At 49.8% G+C, this 15,427-nt stretch overlaps 1 protein-coding gene across 15 annotated transcripts in view; it reads right to left on the minus strand.

Annotated features, from left to right (window-relative positions):
- PRDM11 (PR/SET domain 11) overlaps nt 1-15,427 on the minus strand; it is a 79,635-nt gene that overhangs the window by 21,110 nt on the left and 43,098 nt on the right. For all 15 annotated transcript variants that reach the window (XM_036097714.2, XM_078058132.1, XM_078058136.1 and 12 more), the window contains one exon: nt 2,997-3,064. In XM_036097714.2, coding sequence (XP_035953607.1) covers nt 2,997-3,064 — 68 coding nt within the window. The remainder of the gene's footprint in view (nt 1-2,996; nt 3,065-15,427) is intronic.

The raw sequence follows: 15,427 nt of genomic DNA on the forward strand, positions 1-15,427 counted from the left end.
CGGCTGCTCCCCTAACCTCGGCGAGAGGCTAGGGGGCACAAAGATCCTTCAGCCCTCACCTCCCCACCCCACCTACCCAGAGCACCGTGGCTCAGGGTCAAGGAAGGCTGGGGCTTTGTTACCAAGCCAAGACAGTGCCAGGGGCCCGGGCCCCGCACTCAGAGCGACCTGGAGCTAGACGCCGAGTCTCCTGAGCAAACCCGCCTCCCCCTCTATAAAATGAGGGTGCTAATTCTAGAGCCACCTCCCAGGGCTGCCAGGAGGAATTCCTGAGGGGTTTTTCAGTCTCACCACTATTGGCATTTGGGGCTAGAAACTTCTTTGTGAGTGGGAAGGGGCGTCCCGGGCCATGTAGGACGTTTCTCAGCATCCGTGGCATTTACTCGCAGACCTGTGACCACCCAACATGGTGAGTGGCAAAACAGCCCCTGGTTTCAGACCACCGATCTCATGAATGCAGAGCCCCTAGCATAGGGATGCCGTAAAGTCAACACTCATTACGTTGATGCCCGTTCTCTTCCCGGCCCACCACTTAATTTTTTGAAAAAACTCACCAACTCCATCCAATCCCGCACAAGACCCTAAGTTGTTACAGTACAAGAGAAGATGTCTGCACACAGGAATGAGCTATCGCAAAAGGAAGCTATACATTAAGGGGGAAGGCAGGTTCCCAGCGTGAACTGGCTTTCCCCTCCAACTACCACCAGAGGGACATCTCCGTGGCAACAAACCACACCCCCAACCCCCACCTACTCCTTGAGTGTTGAATGAGAGGGGCCCCAGCAGCTGTGACTGCCCTGGGGCCATCTTGCATCAGAACGGGGCTGGCAGACAGGACAAGACGGGGCCGAGGACAGACCCCAGGCCAGCAAGGCAGCAGAAGCAGAACCCACCCCACCCACAGCCCAGGAGGCCATGCTTTTGCCTGGGCCCTTGTGCACAAGCAGAAAGAACATGGGCCCAGAAGTCCAGAGACAGGTTCCAGTCCTGGTTCCGCCCCTGACGGCATGATCTAGCGTAAGATCTGGCCCTGCTCTGGGCCTCGGTATCACCGCTGTAGCAGGAAGGGCGGAACAGAGCAGGGGTTCTCAAGAGCAGCACGTCAGACTCGCTATGGAGAGCTTTAGAAATACCGTGGGCTCATCCTCGGCCCGATGCAGTCAGAATCTCTGGGGTGTCGGATGATCGCTAAGTTAGCTCAGATGATGTCTTTCCCAAGGGTTGTGGTAAAGCCTCGTCCCCAGGGTGAAAGATCAGAGATGGGTGGCATCGAGGCACAGAATCCGCTCGGCCTGCAAAGCTTCTGGAGCCTCGGAAGCAACGGTGCAGAAAGGCCCTGAAGCCAAACTGCACTCAGACCCACTCTCCTTTGCTTGCCTAGAGCCAGGCGGGAGCCACAGGGAACAGAAGCCCAGGCCGGTGGTCCGGTCCCCACTTCTGTGGCCCTGGTCACAGTGCCCTCAAATGCAATCCTGGCCCCTGGGAGGGCCCAGCTCAAAGGCCCCCTGCTCTGTCATCTGGGCCCTTGCAGCACATTATCTGTGCCTTCATTCGACAACTGCAGCTGAAAAAAAACAATTTCCACGGTGGAAGGTGGGAGTCCTGGGAGGCCCGGGAGGGCCAGACCATCGAGGGCACCCCGTTACACGGTCGGCTCCGCAAGTGGGTGGGGACTCACAAGGGCCGAGCTGACTGGCACCGGGTGGTCGGGGAGAAGGTGGTTAGGACTGTGTCCGTGGCCTCCTCGGAGCCCCCTACAGGGCACCGGCGCACCAGATGATGTGAAAGGGGGCTAGAGGGAGGGGTCCACCTGTCCCTGGGCACCTCTGCTTCTGCCCCTGTTAAGTGGCAGTGAGAAGAGCCGCCCCGACAAATAAGAGGACAAATCTCAGCATGCTCTGGAGAGTGTAAGCCGAAGCCCCTCTCGCCCTCCCAGCCCCCCATCCGCAGCTCTCAGGTGGGGAGCACAGGTGGGCAGGAAGGCTCCGGGGAAGGGGACAGCAGACCTCACCATAGCCTCCCCACCTCCAACCAACTTCTCCTCGTTTGCTTGGAAGGTGGCAGAGTTGAAATACAGCAAACGCCCTCTTAGAAAGTTCCTGACTGCCCTCCCTCTGAGCACAACCTCTCCAGCATCCCCCCACCACCATGGGTCACAGAACCGCACAAACGCCCACAGAGGGCCCCATCCGAGGCCCTCCTATCCCTCCCAGCCCAGATCCACACGCCGTCACCCCTTCTGGGGCCCAGAGAGGGGCACCAAGGACGTGCCAGTGCAAGCCTGACCTCCCACACAGCGCACAGACCCCTCTGGGCAGGGCCCTGGCACCCCTGCCCGGGCCAGCAGCACAGACCCAAAAGGAGAGCTGTGGGCTGAGTGCTCAGCTCCAGGCTCAGTCCAGCCACCCCTGGGCAGCCCTGGGCCAGTCTCCTGCTCTCTCTGGCTGGCCAGGAAGGATCCTCCTGGTGCAAACTTCTGTCCCAAGCACGGCACGACAGTAAAACCACTCTTGAAAGTACTCATGCCCGGGCAGCAAGTACCATCGAAAACTGAGCTAGGGACTGTGCCAGAAGCCTCCTTTTCCACGGGGCCACTTCAACAAGTGCTGGCAGCTGCACTGGGATGAGTCCTGCACCCCTCCGGCAGGAGCCGGCCCCGTGAGAGAGGTCGGAGCCCCGGGTGGAGGGACGCCCCCTCTGTGGGGGCAATGCTGCCCAGAGCTGGGGGCCCTGGGCACTCCAGACACAGAGACAAATGTGCAGACGTTAGGGGTCCCTCTGTAACCCACAGGCCTCCTCCAGAGCCCCCCGATGAAAGGCTGGGGAAGCAAGAGGGTCCCCCAGAGCTCCACACATCCCAAACCCTGCAAACAGCAGTCCCGGGGCCTTCAGGGGCCTCCACCACTGGAGACCTCATAGGCCCCAGCACACTCCCTTGGCTTCCTTTCCGGAGTTTGGGCAAGGCTCCCAGGAAATCGGCAGAAAGCAGGACTCACCTCATCCAGTTGGCTTTAGTCTCGTCTGACCCATCTATGGACTTGTAGCGGTTATTCTTGTCCACAATCTGGAAGACAGAGAGAGAGTCTAGAAGGCGCCACCCTCGAGAGGCTCTTGTGTCCCTGCACTCCTCCCCAAGCCAGGGCCTCCCTCCCTTCTGCTTGCCCTCCTGCTACGATGCAGGACTGAAAACCGAGCCGGGGCCTGGAATCCCATCTCCTTCTCCTGTCCTAATAGAAGACCGGCAACATGGTGGACGAGCAGCACTTCCAGGAGCCCCACACCGCAAACCTGGAAGTTAGATCCAGCCCTTCTTCTCTCCCTCTAGCTTCTGTGAGAAATAGAGGCCAGCACTGGATGACCAAGCACACGTGAGAGGGGCTTCCTCCTCTCCCCAACCTTGAACTGGTCAAGCGCCGCAGGGCTGGGCTGCGCCCTTCTCTTCTGTAAAATGTCCTGATTTCCTCATCACTCTTGAATCAGGGTTCAGCTGGGTATGGAGTTTGAGGCAGACTGTTTAATTTTCTTTCAGCCCCTGGAAGATTGCCCAAAAGGCTGCCATAGGCTGTTCAGGAAGCTACTGTTACTCTTTTGTGGATAGGCTGTCGAGGGTAAAATTTAAGACTTTCCCTTCATTTTTGATTTAATGCAATTTCCCTCTGTGGTTTTGAAGTGGAGTATTTACTTCCTTAAAATTCTCATTACTCGACGAGCATATTACTTGGTGAAGACATATCTCTTCTTCCATTCTGGAAAATTCTGAGAAACTCCTAAGTTTTTGAGTACAGCTTCTCAGTCATTTTCTCCAGTCTCTTCGTGTAGAACTTCTATTAAACATATTTGGGACTACCCCCCATGTCTTTTAACTACCTTTTTCTATTTTTCTCTCTCTCTTTTTCTGGGCAGTGCTCTGAGAATATTCCTCAGAACTCTCTTCCGGTTCACTAATTCTCTCTTTAACTGTGTCCGGTCAAGAATTTATCCACGTATTAACGTTCTTCCTTTGTTTTTAAATAAGCAATTTTAATGCAATGAATATTTTTCATTCCCACAATCTTCATATCCATCTTTTCTTCATTCCACCTCTCTGTTTCACAAAGTCACGTTCCTTCTGTTTCCCTTTCCCAGCAGCATTACTGAACTATAACTGACATATAATGTACCATTTGATAAACTTTGACAACTGTACACACCCATCGCCACAATCAAGAAAACAAACATATCCATTCCCCCCCAAGTTTCCTTGTGCCCCAGAATCTCCCCCTCCTGCCTCTCTCCATCCCTCCTATCCCCAGTCCACAGGCAACCAGTGAGCTTCTCCTTGTCACCATAAATTGCTTTGCATTTTCTAGGATTTTATATAAATGAAATCAAATAGAAGCCATGCTCTCAGCACAATTATCTTGAGATTTGTCCCTATTGATGTGTGTATCAGACTTCATTCCTTTGTAGTGGGAAGCAGTATTCCATTGTTTGGATGTGCCACAATTTGCTTTTTTATCTACTTCTTAATGGGTATTTGGGTTCTGTCTAGTTTTTAGCTAGTACAAGTAAATCTGCTAAGAGAATCCAGTTATAAGACATTCTGTAGACACGCACATCTCCTGTGGGCAGATACCTTGCAGTGGAATGGCTGGGTCACATGGTAAGTATATGTGTAGCTTTTAAGAAACTGCTAGACTGTTTTTCCGAAGCAGTTGCAACATTTTACATTCCCATACAACAGCACCAGCTGGTCCACATCCTTGCCAATGCTTGGTATGGACAGTCTTTTTCATTTAGCCATTCTGATAGGCATGAAGCAGTATCTCATTGTGGCTTTAATTTTATTTCTCTGATGACTAATGATGTTGAGTGTCTTTTCGTGCAGTTACTTGTCAGCTGCATATCTTCTCTGGCGAAGAGTCTAGTCGAATCTTTGCTCATTTTTAAAATTGGTTGTTTTTTCCTTATTATTGAGTTTTGAGAGTTTTTTAAAAATATTATTTTGGATCCAGTCCATCATCAGACATATGATTTACGAATGCTTTCTCCTAATCTAAGGCTTGTTTATTCATTCTCTTAATGATATCTAAGAGCAGAGGTTTTAAATTCAAACAAAAATCCACTGTTTTGTTCTTTTTAATGCGTGTTATCCTTCTTTTATTTCTTCAAGGATCCTAAGGCTGAGACTGCTAATTATCCCTCATTATCTACTATCTCCTTTGTCCATGGTATAATCCAGAACTCCTGGATTATAACTGGGCACCTGGCTACATGTAAGAACAGAATACATTTTGGGGTGCCTGGCTGGCTCAGTCAGGGGAGCATACAACTCTTGATTTTGGGGTCATGGTTTAGAGGCCCATGTTGGGTGTAGAGATTACTAAATAAATAAATAAATAAACTTTAAAAAAAAATCAGAATACATTTCTTGGTTTCTCTGTTAGCTACATTCTGGCCAATAGGATGTAGGTGGAAGTGTCATGTGTCAGTCTCCTAAAAACTTCTTCGAAAAGACAGCTGATAGATGCCTTTCCACCATGCTACTGCCTGGAATGCAGATGTAATGGCTGGAGTTCTAGCAACCAACTTAAACTATGAGGATAATCCAAGCACTGAGATAGTGATAAGCTGGGGTCGAGCTTGGTTCCCTGAGGGCTTAGTGGGACAGAGCCACAACACCAGACATAGAATGTATTCATAAAAGAAAATTTAACTCCCATTTAGCTTGAGCCACTGTTATTTAGAATCTCAGTTACTCACAGTCAAACCTATTCCTGATATGGATCCTAAACAGTTATTTTAAATTCATTTTCAGAATATAATTTTCATTTTAGAGTGAATTCACTTGTCACTGATATTCAGAGGCTGTCTTTTTAACATTGTCTTCATTAGTTTTAGTGATTTGGTCTTGGGGCGGGGGCTTGTCTTTTTTTTTTTTTTTTTGACTCGCACTGTAATGTTTGGGGGAAAAAAAGGGTGGGGATTGGTCAAAACATGAACTCTCAACGCATCTGGACTAGAAGCCCCTTTGCCCCCTCCACACACACCTTCTTTACCCATACTCTTTCTCTGGATATTCACATCTACCTCCAGACTCTCAACTCGTTCATTACTCACAATCTTCACCTCAAGCCCCAGCTGATAATATCTGACTTCCCATGTGACTTCCCTTCCTGGCTGTCTCACCGGCACCTCAAACTTACCTCCCACAACGTACCCCCCCAGGCCCCATCCCCACACCTCTTCCTCTCCTACTGTCCTCATTACAGTATCTGAAATCACTATCTACTCAGGTTTCAAAAAGAAAGCCATTCCTACTACCAAAAACCAAAGAATGGCACGCTTCATATGGGTGAACTGTATGGTACGTAAATTATATCTTGAAAAAGCTGTTAAAAACAAAAACAAAAACAAAAAGAAAGTTACCCTTCATCCCTTGCTCTCTCAACGCCCCCCATCCCATCCAATCTCTCAGCAAGTCCTGCCATCAGATGTCAAAACTGTCCCTCTGGTTCCACTGCGTCCTGCTTCCATGTTGGTCTGAGCCATTAGTTAGGTCTCTTCCGGACAACTACAGGAGACTCTAACTCCCTCCCCTGATGGCGCTCTGGACTCTCCACGTTCTTCTCCGAGCAGCGACTGTCATCTTTATGGATGTAAAGCACCTCATGCCACTCACCCAGGATCACCTGCAGCACTTACAATAAAATCTGCCCCCGTGGTCACAGCCTCCAAGGCCCGGGCCTGCGTCCCTCCCCGACGTGGGCCTCCCTCTTCCCCTTCACGTGCTGCGGCCACAGCACCTGACAGCGAGGCCTTACACTGGATGGTTCACTGCCTACGACCTCTTTGCCCCACTCTTAAAAAATTAACAATCACGAAATTTTTCACGCATCCAGAAATTATAAAGAATAATGTGGCCGCCAACAAAAATGACCTCCAGCCGTATCCGTCCCCCACCTCGCTCGCTTCAAGAAAACACCTCGACACAGGTGAAGACCGTCTCTGCCTCCAACCTCACCCTCTCTCTCCAAGGTCAACCACCATCATGAAGCTGGTGGGGGGCCTTCCCATTTTTACTACACAAGGAGTTTTCTAGAAACATTGTACAGAATGGTTTTGCAGGTTTGTACAATTCACAGATACCCCAGTGAACATATCCTTTTGTACTTTTTCCCACTGACTTTTGCATGACTGGTCCCTTCTTATCTTTTGGGTCTCAGTTTCTGTCACCTCCTCCTCCGAAGAAGCTTTTCCTGACCTGAACCTAAAGTAGGCTCTCCCTTGCCACTTCCTGACCTCTGCGTGCCGACCCCCCACAGCATTATCTCTATGACATCACCTGTCACTTCCTTTTAGAGACCTAATTGCACGGTGCAGTTTTGACATTGATGGTGTTCATTTGTCAGCTTGGCCATTGACTGTCTCCCTCACTGGACCATAAGCTAGTGAAGGCAAAGCACCCGTTCATGATGGTGGCCTGGCCCCGGATCCTCCATACAGCACATGGCATGGGATAGAATCCTGGCTGAACGAATGAATGGTTGGCTGAAGAGCCTTTTAAGGAAAAAGTGAATTAAAGAAAAAAAAATGATCTAATGTTAATATTTTAGGAAAAAGGAAATGAGTGGTGTGCTGAAGCTGGCTTGCGCTGGCTAATGAGCGCGGACTCTGAAATCTTCCAGAATTTCATGAACCAGTTGTTAAACAGCTGTTATTAGAAATTTAATTACATAAACTTACAATTCAAGAAATGGTATTTTGAAGGTAATAAATACTCAACGCTTACCACTTCCTAATTACCTTCTATTTTACCAGCATCGGTGTTCTTGAGGGAAATGGCCATCTATTGTGTCTGCACAGTAGAAATGCTATGGAATAGTTGCTAGGGCCTGTCTCTTCCCACCACCTGGTTCAGTGACTTCACGCCAGAACCTTGAAATCGGCCACAGTGGGAGCATATACACCACGGAAATCGGCCCGTGTCGCCCACCCCAACCATCACCACGGTGACTAGCGTGTGTTTGTATGTGCACAGAAAGTCTGGGAAACACAATTTGAGCTCTCAAACCTGGTTACCTCTAGAGGAAAATGAAAGAAGAAAGCAATATGAGGGTTTTGCTTTATTTGTCTATGTATGAGGGCTACACTGCCTTCGTAGTTTAAAATTCTCAGATAGACCAAAAGAGAAAACATGCAGCTCAGGCTCTGCCCCCCACCATCCACACCCCAACAGTCTCCCCGGATGGTGCCCCAGTCCTCAGGGACCTTCCCCTGGAACTTCATAGAACCCTGTACTTTATCATAATATAAATCCCCCTATGTTACCATTTTCTGATTGCTCCTCTCTCTCCTGGGGAAAAAGAAAAGCATCTCTAAGCCCTGCAGCCAGTAACAGGAGCACCCAGCAGGTAGTTAAGAGCCATGGAGCCAGAGGAATCAGCTAGAATTTCAGCTTCACCATTCATAAGTGAGTGGCCTTGGCCTCCACCGGCCTTGCCTCAGCTTCCACATCTGTAAAATGGGGTAAAGGCCAGCCCTCGCAGCCCTGCCGTAATGACTCACGTGGAAGGCACTCAGTAGACAGTTGTCATTAGCATTTTGGTCATGACCGTAATCGCAATCTCTGGTCTCTTAATGAAGAAACTAATTGTTAGCTATCATTAATTCTGGGCAGTGGGAGGTCTTGGGGTCAACACGGAGTTGTTGTGATCTGCCTTTTTACGGCTTCCACTGGGCAGAGAGGCGCTGGTGGGAGCTGGGAGGGATGGGGGACTGCCTCAGGCCTCTGATGCTGGCTCAGATCTGGAGCTTTGCTGAGGGATGGTTCTGGCCTTATCTTTCCCACCAAGCAGGATTTTCTCAAACCAAGCATTCATTCATTCACTTAACAGATACCACCGAGGCAGTAGCTACAGTGTCCAGCTCTGCGGATAAAATGATGCCCCAGGGAGACAATAATGTCTTTGCTCTCAGAAAACTCCACAGTCCAGGGAGCCACAGAGGAGAGACCACTGTGACAGCCCGTGGGCAGCACGGTGGCAGGCAGATTTGTGGAAAGGGGAACTCACAGCTGAAGCCGGGATCTGGGAGTCAGTTGAGGACCTTCCTGGGCAATGTGGAATCTAAGAGGAGGTCTTGGAGAAGAGGAAGGTGAGGGCGTTCTGGGCAGAAGGAGTAGGAGCGGGCAGGACGACACAGAGCTTACAGATCACGTCACATGTCACTGAGAAGCCCAGGCCACCCTGAGTAGACAGCAGGTTGTGGGCCTCCAGTCCTGAGACGGAGATGGTCCAGGAACGGTCAGCCAGGGCCAGAGGCTCGGGACCAAGCCCGCAGAAGGCTGGTCTCCCAGTGTCTCCCTCACCTTATCCTGCAAGGTCAACTCCTTGGCCCCTCTAAACCCAGTACTTCTAGGACCCTCCTGGGCTCTGAACCCTGTGCCGTGATGACAGCCTAGGCCTGACTGAAGAAGGGTGGCCGGCACGGTAAGGGGGTCCCTTAGCCCAGAGAAGAAGAGGCGAGAGGAAGCAGAGCCGTCATCAAATGTGGGAAGGACCACCACGTGGGGGGAGTGGGGGGCCAGGACAACTTACGGGGGCACAGGCCTGAATGAGTATTCTTGTGAGGTGGTGTCTTCACTCTGTCCTCAACGACCTCTAATATTCTGTCTAAAACTCGGATTGTATGATTCTATGTGGACAGAGCCTCAGGAAATAATACAAAACCTGAGTCTGGGCCCCCATATGGATCAGGGTGCTATTTCCAACCGTGCTAATGATTAACAAAGACATCAGTAACAAAATGCCAGTGGCTACCATTCAAAAAGCCATTTCAAGGGCACCTGGGTGGCTCAGTGGACCACTGAGTCCAATCAGTGGACTCTTGATTTCGGCTCAGGTCAGTGGGATGGAGGCCCGTGGGATCGAGTCCTGCATCAGGCTCCATGCTCAGCAAGGAGTCTGCTTGAGATTCTCTCTCTCCCTCTCCCTCTGCCCCTCCTCGCCCCGCTCGCGTGCAAGAGTGTGTTTTCTCTTTAAAATAAATAAATAAATCTTTTTAAAAAAGATATAGCCATTTTAAAAACAAAAACAAACCAAATTTCACTGTGCCATGGACTCTGACACACAGTTTCATGGATTCTCACAACTCTGTGAACTAGCTACGATCACGATTCCCACTTTGTGGATTAGGAAACTGAGGTTCAGGGCCACTAGGTTATTTGCCTGGGGCCACAGAAGAAATGTGTGGTGAAGCCAGAGTTTGTTCAAACTCCCGTCCCTGCTGGTACAGAGCCCCCCTCTTAAGCACTCTGCAGAGAGATGGGCGTTATCCCTAAGCTCCCTCTAATGACCCCGTCAGAATCAACCAGGAAAGTCCTGGGGACCCCCTCAGAATTTCCAGTTATGCTGAGGGCTTGAGCAGATTTGCTATGTGAAGATCTGCATATTAATACAGAGGAACATTCTGCTTGGTGGCAGGACGTCCGCTGCCGTCAAGGGTTCGCTGTTGGGCCCCTCTGAATGGTGCCATCACCGGATGCTGCGGAGATTAGATTTTCAAAAAACCTGATTTGCTTGCAACTTTCCAGGAACCCATGGAATCCATAAAGCATTCTGATTTTCAGCCCTGCACCTCTTCTTGGAGCAAAGCAGTTACAAAAATGATTTATGAAGCTATTCACAGTTGACAAAGCACTTCTGCACATCTCAGATGCTCCTCCCAGAATCCCAGGAGGCAGACAGCAAACGCCTCTGTTCTCCAGCCACTTCCCAATCTAGCAAACTGAAATGGCAGAGCGAAAAAGAGGCCAGCCCGAACCTGAACTTGAACTGAACACTTGGGTTGGAAGGGGGGCCTCTGAGGTTACTTAGGCCCTGGCCTCCGAGCCTGGTGTCTACAGATGGGCTCTGGCAAGGCGGAGGGGAGGTCCCTTAAAATGTGTACAGCGCTTTGGGAATATTGGTATATGAGTATAACTTCCTAGGTGACTCCAGCTGCTCAAGAACCAGATCTAACCCGCCCTCACCCCCTTTTAAGAGATAATGGAATTAATGCCTCCTTTTTTTGTTCTAAAACTCTTCCATTAAATTTCCAAAAAAGGCCTGGAGACCTGGTAAATGAGGCGTGTTTACATACAATCCCAAATTCCACATCCGGGTTTTACATACTGTAGTATCACTCACCACGCCCATGTGATGCCAACTGGAGATAATAAAGAGATCTGCGATGTGCTCCTCACTTGCTATGCACCTGCATGCAACCAGCCTCAAGACTCACAACTCACAAGGGTATGTTCCAATAGACGGTGGATCCCCATGTTACGCAGAAGAAATCCAGCGCTCTGAGAGAGTAAGTGCCTAGCCCCAAGATGCACGTCTCTTAAGCGGTGGGAATGTCTGAGTCCAGAGCCCCATAACCAGCTCAGACAGCTCTTCCCCGCTCAAGTCCACTCGAGGTCCCCCTGGCCCTGTTACCAGCCTCAGGACCAACTACCCCCTACCCTGGACACACTCAACCTCAATAAATCTGCCTCTGGGTGAAACCAGTGGGTTGAGCCCTTGGGCAAAAGGACTGGAGTAGCAGCGATGTGAGAAAGGGGTCTGTGGCCAGAGGGAAAGTAAATAGAAACAAACTTGAAATATGCTTCAGATGTCAAGGGTCTTCCAGGTTAACCGGTCAGAGGGAGGCAGCTGACAGGGCTGATGGGGAAAGCACCCGCAGAGTGGCCCGGAACACAAAGCAGCACCTCCGTCCCCCATAATCAGAGAAAGGAACAAGACAGAGTCAGAAAAAAAAAAAAGCAGAGAACAAAGCAAAGCTCCAGACCGACACAGCATCTCATACCCACGAGGATGGCTAGAATCAAAACGGCTAACAGCAAGTGTTGACAGGGATGAGGAGGGACCTGCCCTCACAGACGGCTGGTGGGGATGCAAAATGGTCCAGGTGCTCTGGGACACGGTCTGGCAGGTCCTCAGATGATTAAACACAGAGTTCATTAACATGGAGTTCACTAAGCCAGCAATTCCACTCCTCGGTAGGTGCCCAAGAGAAAACATGTCTACACAGGAATGTTGCACACCAACGTTTATAGTGGCTTTGTTCAGAAGAGCCAAAAGATCGAAACAACCCAACTGTCCATCGACAGGTAAATCAAGGAACAAAATGTGTTGTGTCCATGCAATGGAGTCAAAAGGCCACAAAAAGGAACAATAATGCTACATACCCAGGGCTAACCTGCCCCAGCATGGGTGTACCTGGAAAACATCAAGCTAAGTGCAAGAAGCCAGTCACAAAGGGCCACGTACTCATTCATATGAATTCACTGATCCCCTATGATCTAAACAGGGAAATCTCCAGAGACAGAGTAAATCAGTGGTTCCTGAGGGCTGGAAGGGAGAGGGGGGAGGGGGCGAGTTCGGGTGACACTAAAGATAGAGTTTCTTCCAAGGTGATGAGAGTGTTCTACCACTGATGGTGGGTGGTGGCTGCATACAGCGGGGAATATACTAAACACACTCAATTACACACTTCAAATGGGTGAAATATGTTGTATGTGACTATATCGCAATAAAGTGGTTTTAAGAAATCTGCCAAGGGGCACCTGGGTGGCTCAGTCGGTTAAACGTCCGACTCTTGATTTTCGGCTCCGGTCATGAGCTCAGGGACCTGGGATAGAGGCCCAAGACAGACTGGGCGCTCAGTGGGGAGTCTGCTTGTCTCCCTCTCTCTCTGCTCCTCCCCCCACTTGCGTGCTTGCTTGCTCACTCTCTCAAATAAATAAGTAAAATCTTAAAAAAAAAAAAAAAGAAATCTGCCCAATATTCATCAGACAAGGAAAAGGAAACCATGTTATACTATCTGCTTGAAAAGTACTCCCTAGAGAAACAGGAATTTCCGTGTGAGTGGGAAGACCAAGGGGATGGCATGTGGGCATTCACATATGGGGTTGGAGATGAGGAGCTGGAGCTTTGGTTAGAAGTCCTGACCCCACGATTAGCTGCATGGCCTTGGACGAGTAATCTGGCCCTTGAAGCCCCAGTTTCCCCATCTGGACAAAGGGGGAGACGTACACCTGTCCGCTAGTATGGTTGTGAGGATACAGAGCTACGGCACACAAATCCTTTAGTGCCCAACGAACAGCAACAATTTGGTGGCTGTTAGAGGTATTGCTGTCCGCCAAGCCTCACTAGCTTTTGCTGAGGACTCCCCGGGGGTTTAAGGCTGCTGAATCGGGCTCCAACAAGACCTGTCCTAAAGGAATTTTTGAACACCAGAAGACCCCAAGTCCCCTGTTATTAAAGCCAGGAAGTTCACTAGAAATTAGTGTCTCTCAAAACGAGGGTTTTTGGATATGTTCTCGAGATCCAAAAGCTCGCTCTAAGAATTTTTAATTCAATGTTTTCATTAAAAAAAATTAATATACGGGAATCACGAGATTTCCATCCCAAAGAGTACTGTGCTTGTAACTCGGTTGGCACCTGTGGTTGACCGAATTCTTGGCCCCGGTTCCCGACCCTCCCCATGGGCCTTGGTCATGTGATTCTGCACTGGGCTCTCTCTTACAGGTGGCCAGTCCTTCTTCTCCTTGACCTTGGCTTCAGCCGTGTGACTTATCTGGCCAATAGGATGTTAGCACACACCAAGCAAGCAAAGACTGGAAATGTGCCTGCGAGGGTGGGTTTGCCTCTGGGGCCTCTGCCTTGACCGGGAGAAGAGCTTCCCCAGGAGAAGAGCTTCCCCAGGGAGCCCCTGCTCCTTCGGCCCGGGGCCCAGAACATGGAGCAGACCTGGCTCCACAGTGAGGCGACAAGCTCGCCCCGTGGCTTGCGGCCCAGCGGCCCAGCCTCACCCAGCGAAATCAGCCCCTCACGGGCCACCAGCAGACACCCCAGGCTAACTGAGGAACTGCAGATGGGCCAGCAGATACATGAGCAAGCATGCGAGATTGCAGTTCTACGTCGCGGGTCAGCAAACTATGGCCTGCAAGGGAATCCAGCCCACACCGGTGTTGGATGGCCTACCAGCGAAGAACGGTTTGTGCGTTTCTTAGTGGTTGGAAATAAACCAAGGGAAGAATATTTCATCTTGTGAAAGGTATATGGAATTCAAATTTTGGCATCCGTAAACAGTTTTACTAGAACACACCACACCCGACGATTCTCCCGCTACAAGGGCAGAACTGAGGAGGGCATCTAGGGTCCACGGAGCCTAAAATATTTACGATCTGGCCCTTTACACAAAAAGGGTGCAACCCCAGTTCGATGCCACGAATTTGGAGGTAGCTTGCTGATAGCACAGCTGACCAGAAAACACCACTTACTGCTATCTGCCGTGAGCTAGAGAAAGAAGGGCAAATGCAAACTTAATAAGCACAGGGTGCATTCTGGCAAAGAAAAGGGTAGGGAACAGGTGCACTAAAAGATTCCCCAGTGTTTCAAATCGAGACAAACAAAGAAAATACAGGGGTCACCCGATAAACAGCAATTCTGTTCCAGTGAATGCGTCATCCGACACATTATACTGATTTCATTCATTTGAATTAAGTTGGTCAGTCTCCTGTTCATTTTATATCTGTAAGTCTGCCTTGGGTAGCTGTAGCTGTTTAAGAGCTAGAAGAAACGTTGTTTCATCTACATCTATGGCCTATACCTTTTCAAGTAACACTAACATGAGATTAATGTAACAGTGGGACACTGCACCCCGCCTCCCAACACCAACATTAAAAGTCACCGGACCAACAGATACAGGAAGAGGTCCTCAACTTCACCGGCCATAAGGGAAACGCAGATCAAAACCACAATGAGCTATCCGCTCAGGCCTTTAAGAACGGCTAACATCAAGGCGACGAGGGAGATCAAGCGCCGGCCAGGAGGATGTGGAGTGAAGGGAACTCCTGAGCGCTGCTCTGGGAATGTACATGGACGCAGCCACCATGGAAAATAGCATGGGGTTCCTCAAAAACTTAAAAATAGAACTACCATGTGATCCAGCAATTCCACGTCTGGGTATATTTATCAGAAAGAAACAGGGGCTCCTGGGTGGCTCAGATGGTTGGGCGTCTGCCTTCGGCTCAGCTCATGATCCCAGGGTCCTGGGATCGAGCCCCACGTCTGGCTCCTGGCTCGGCTGGGAGCCTGCTTCTCCCTTTCCCTCTGCCTCTCCCCTGCTCATGCTCTCTCTCTCTCTATCTTTCTGTCTCAAATGAATAAATAAAATCTTAAAAAAAAAAAGAAACAAAAACACTTAACGTGAAAAGTTACGTGCACCCCCGTGTTCACTGCAGCGTTATTTACAATAGCCAAGATGTGGAGACAACCCAGGTGTCCCACGGCAGATAAACGGATGGAGAAGATGTGGTAGAGATATACAACGGAGTAGTATTCATTCATGAAAAAGAATGAGATCTTGCCACTTGCAATGACACGGATGGACCTTCACT

This window comes from Halichoerus grypus, chromosome 11 (genome assembly GCF_964656455.1).
Source record: "Halichoerus grypus chromosome 11, mHalGry1.hap1.1, whole genome shotgun sequence".
Classification (NCBI taxonomy): domain Eukaryota; kingdom Metazoa; phylum Chordata; class Mammalia; order Carnivora; family Phocidae; genus Halichoerus; species Halichoerus grypus.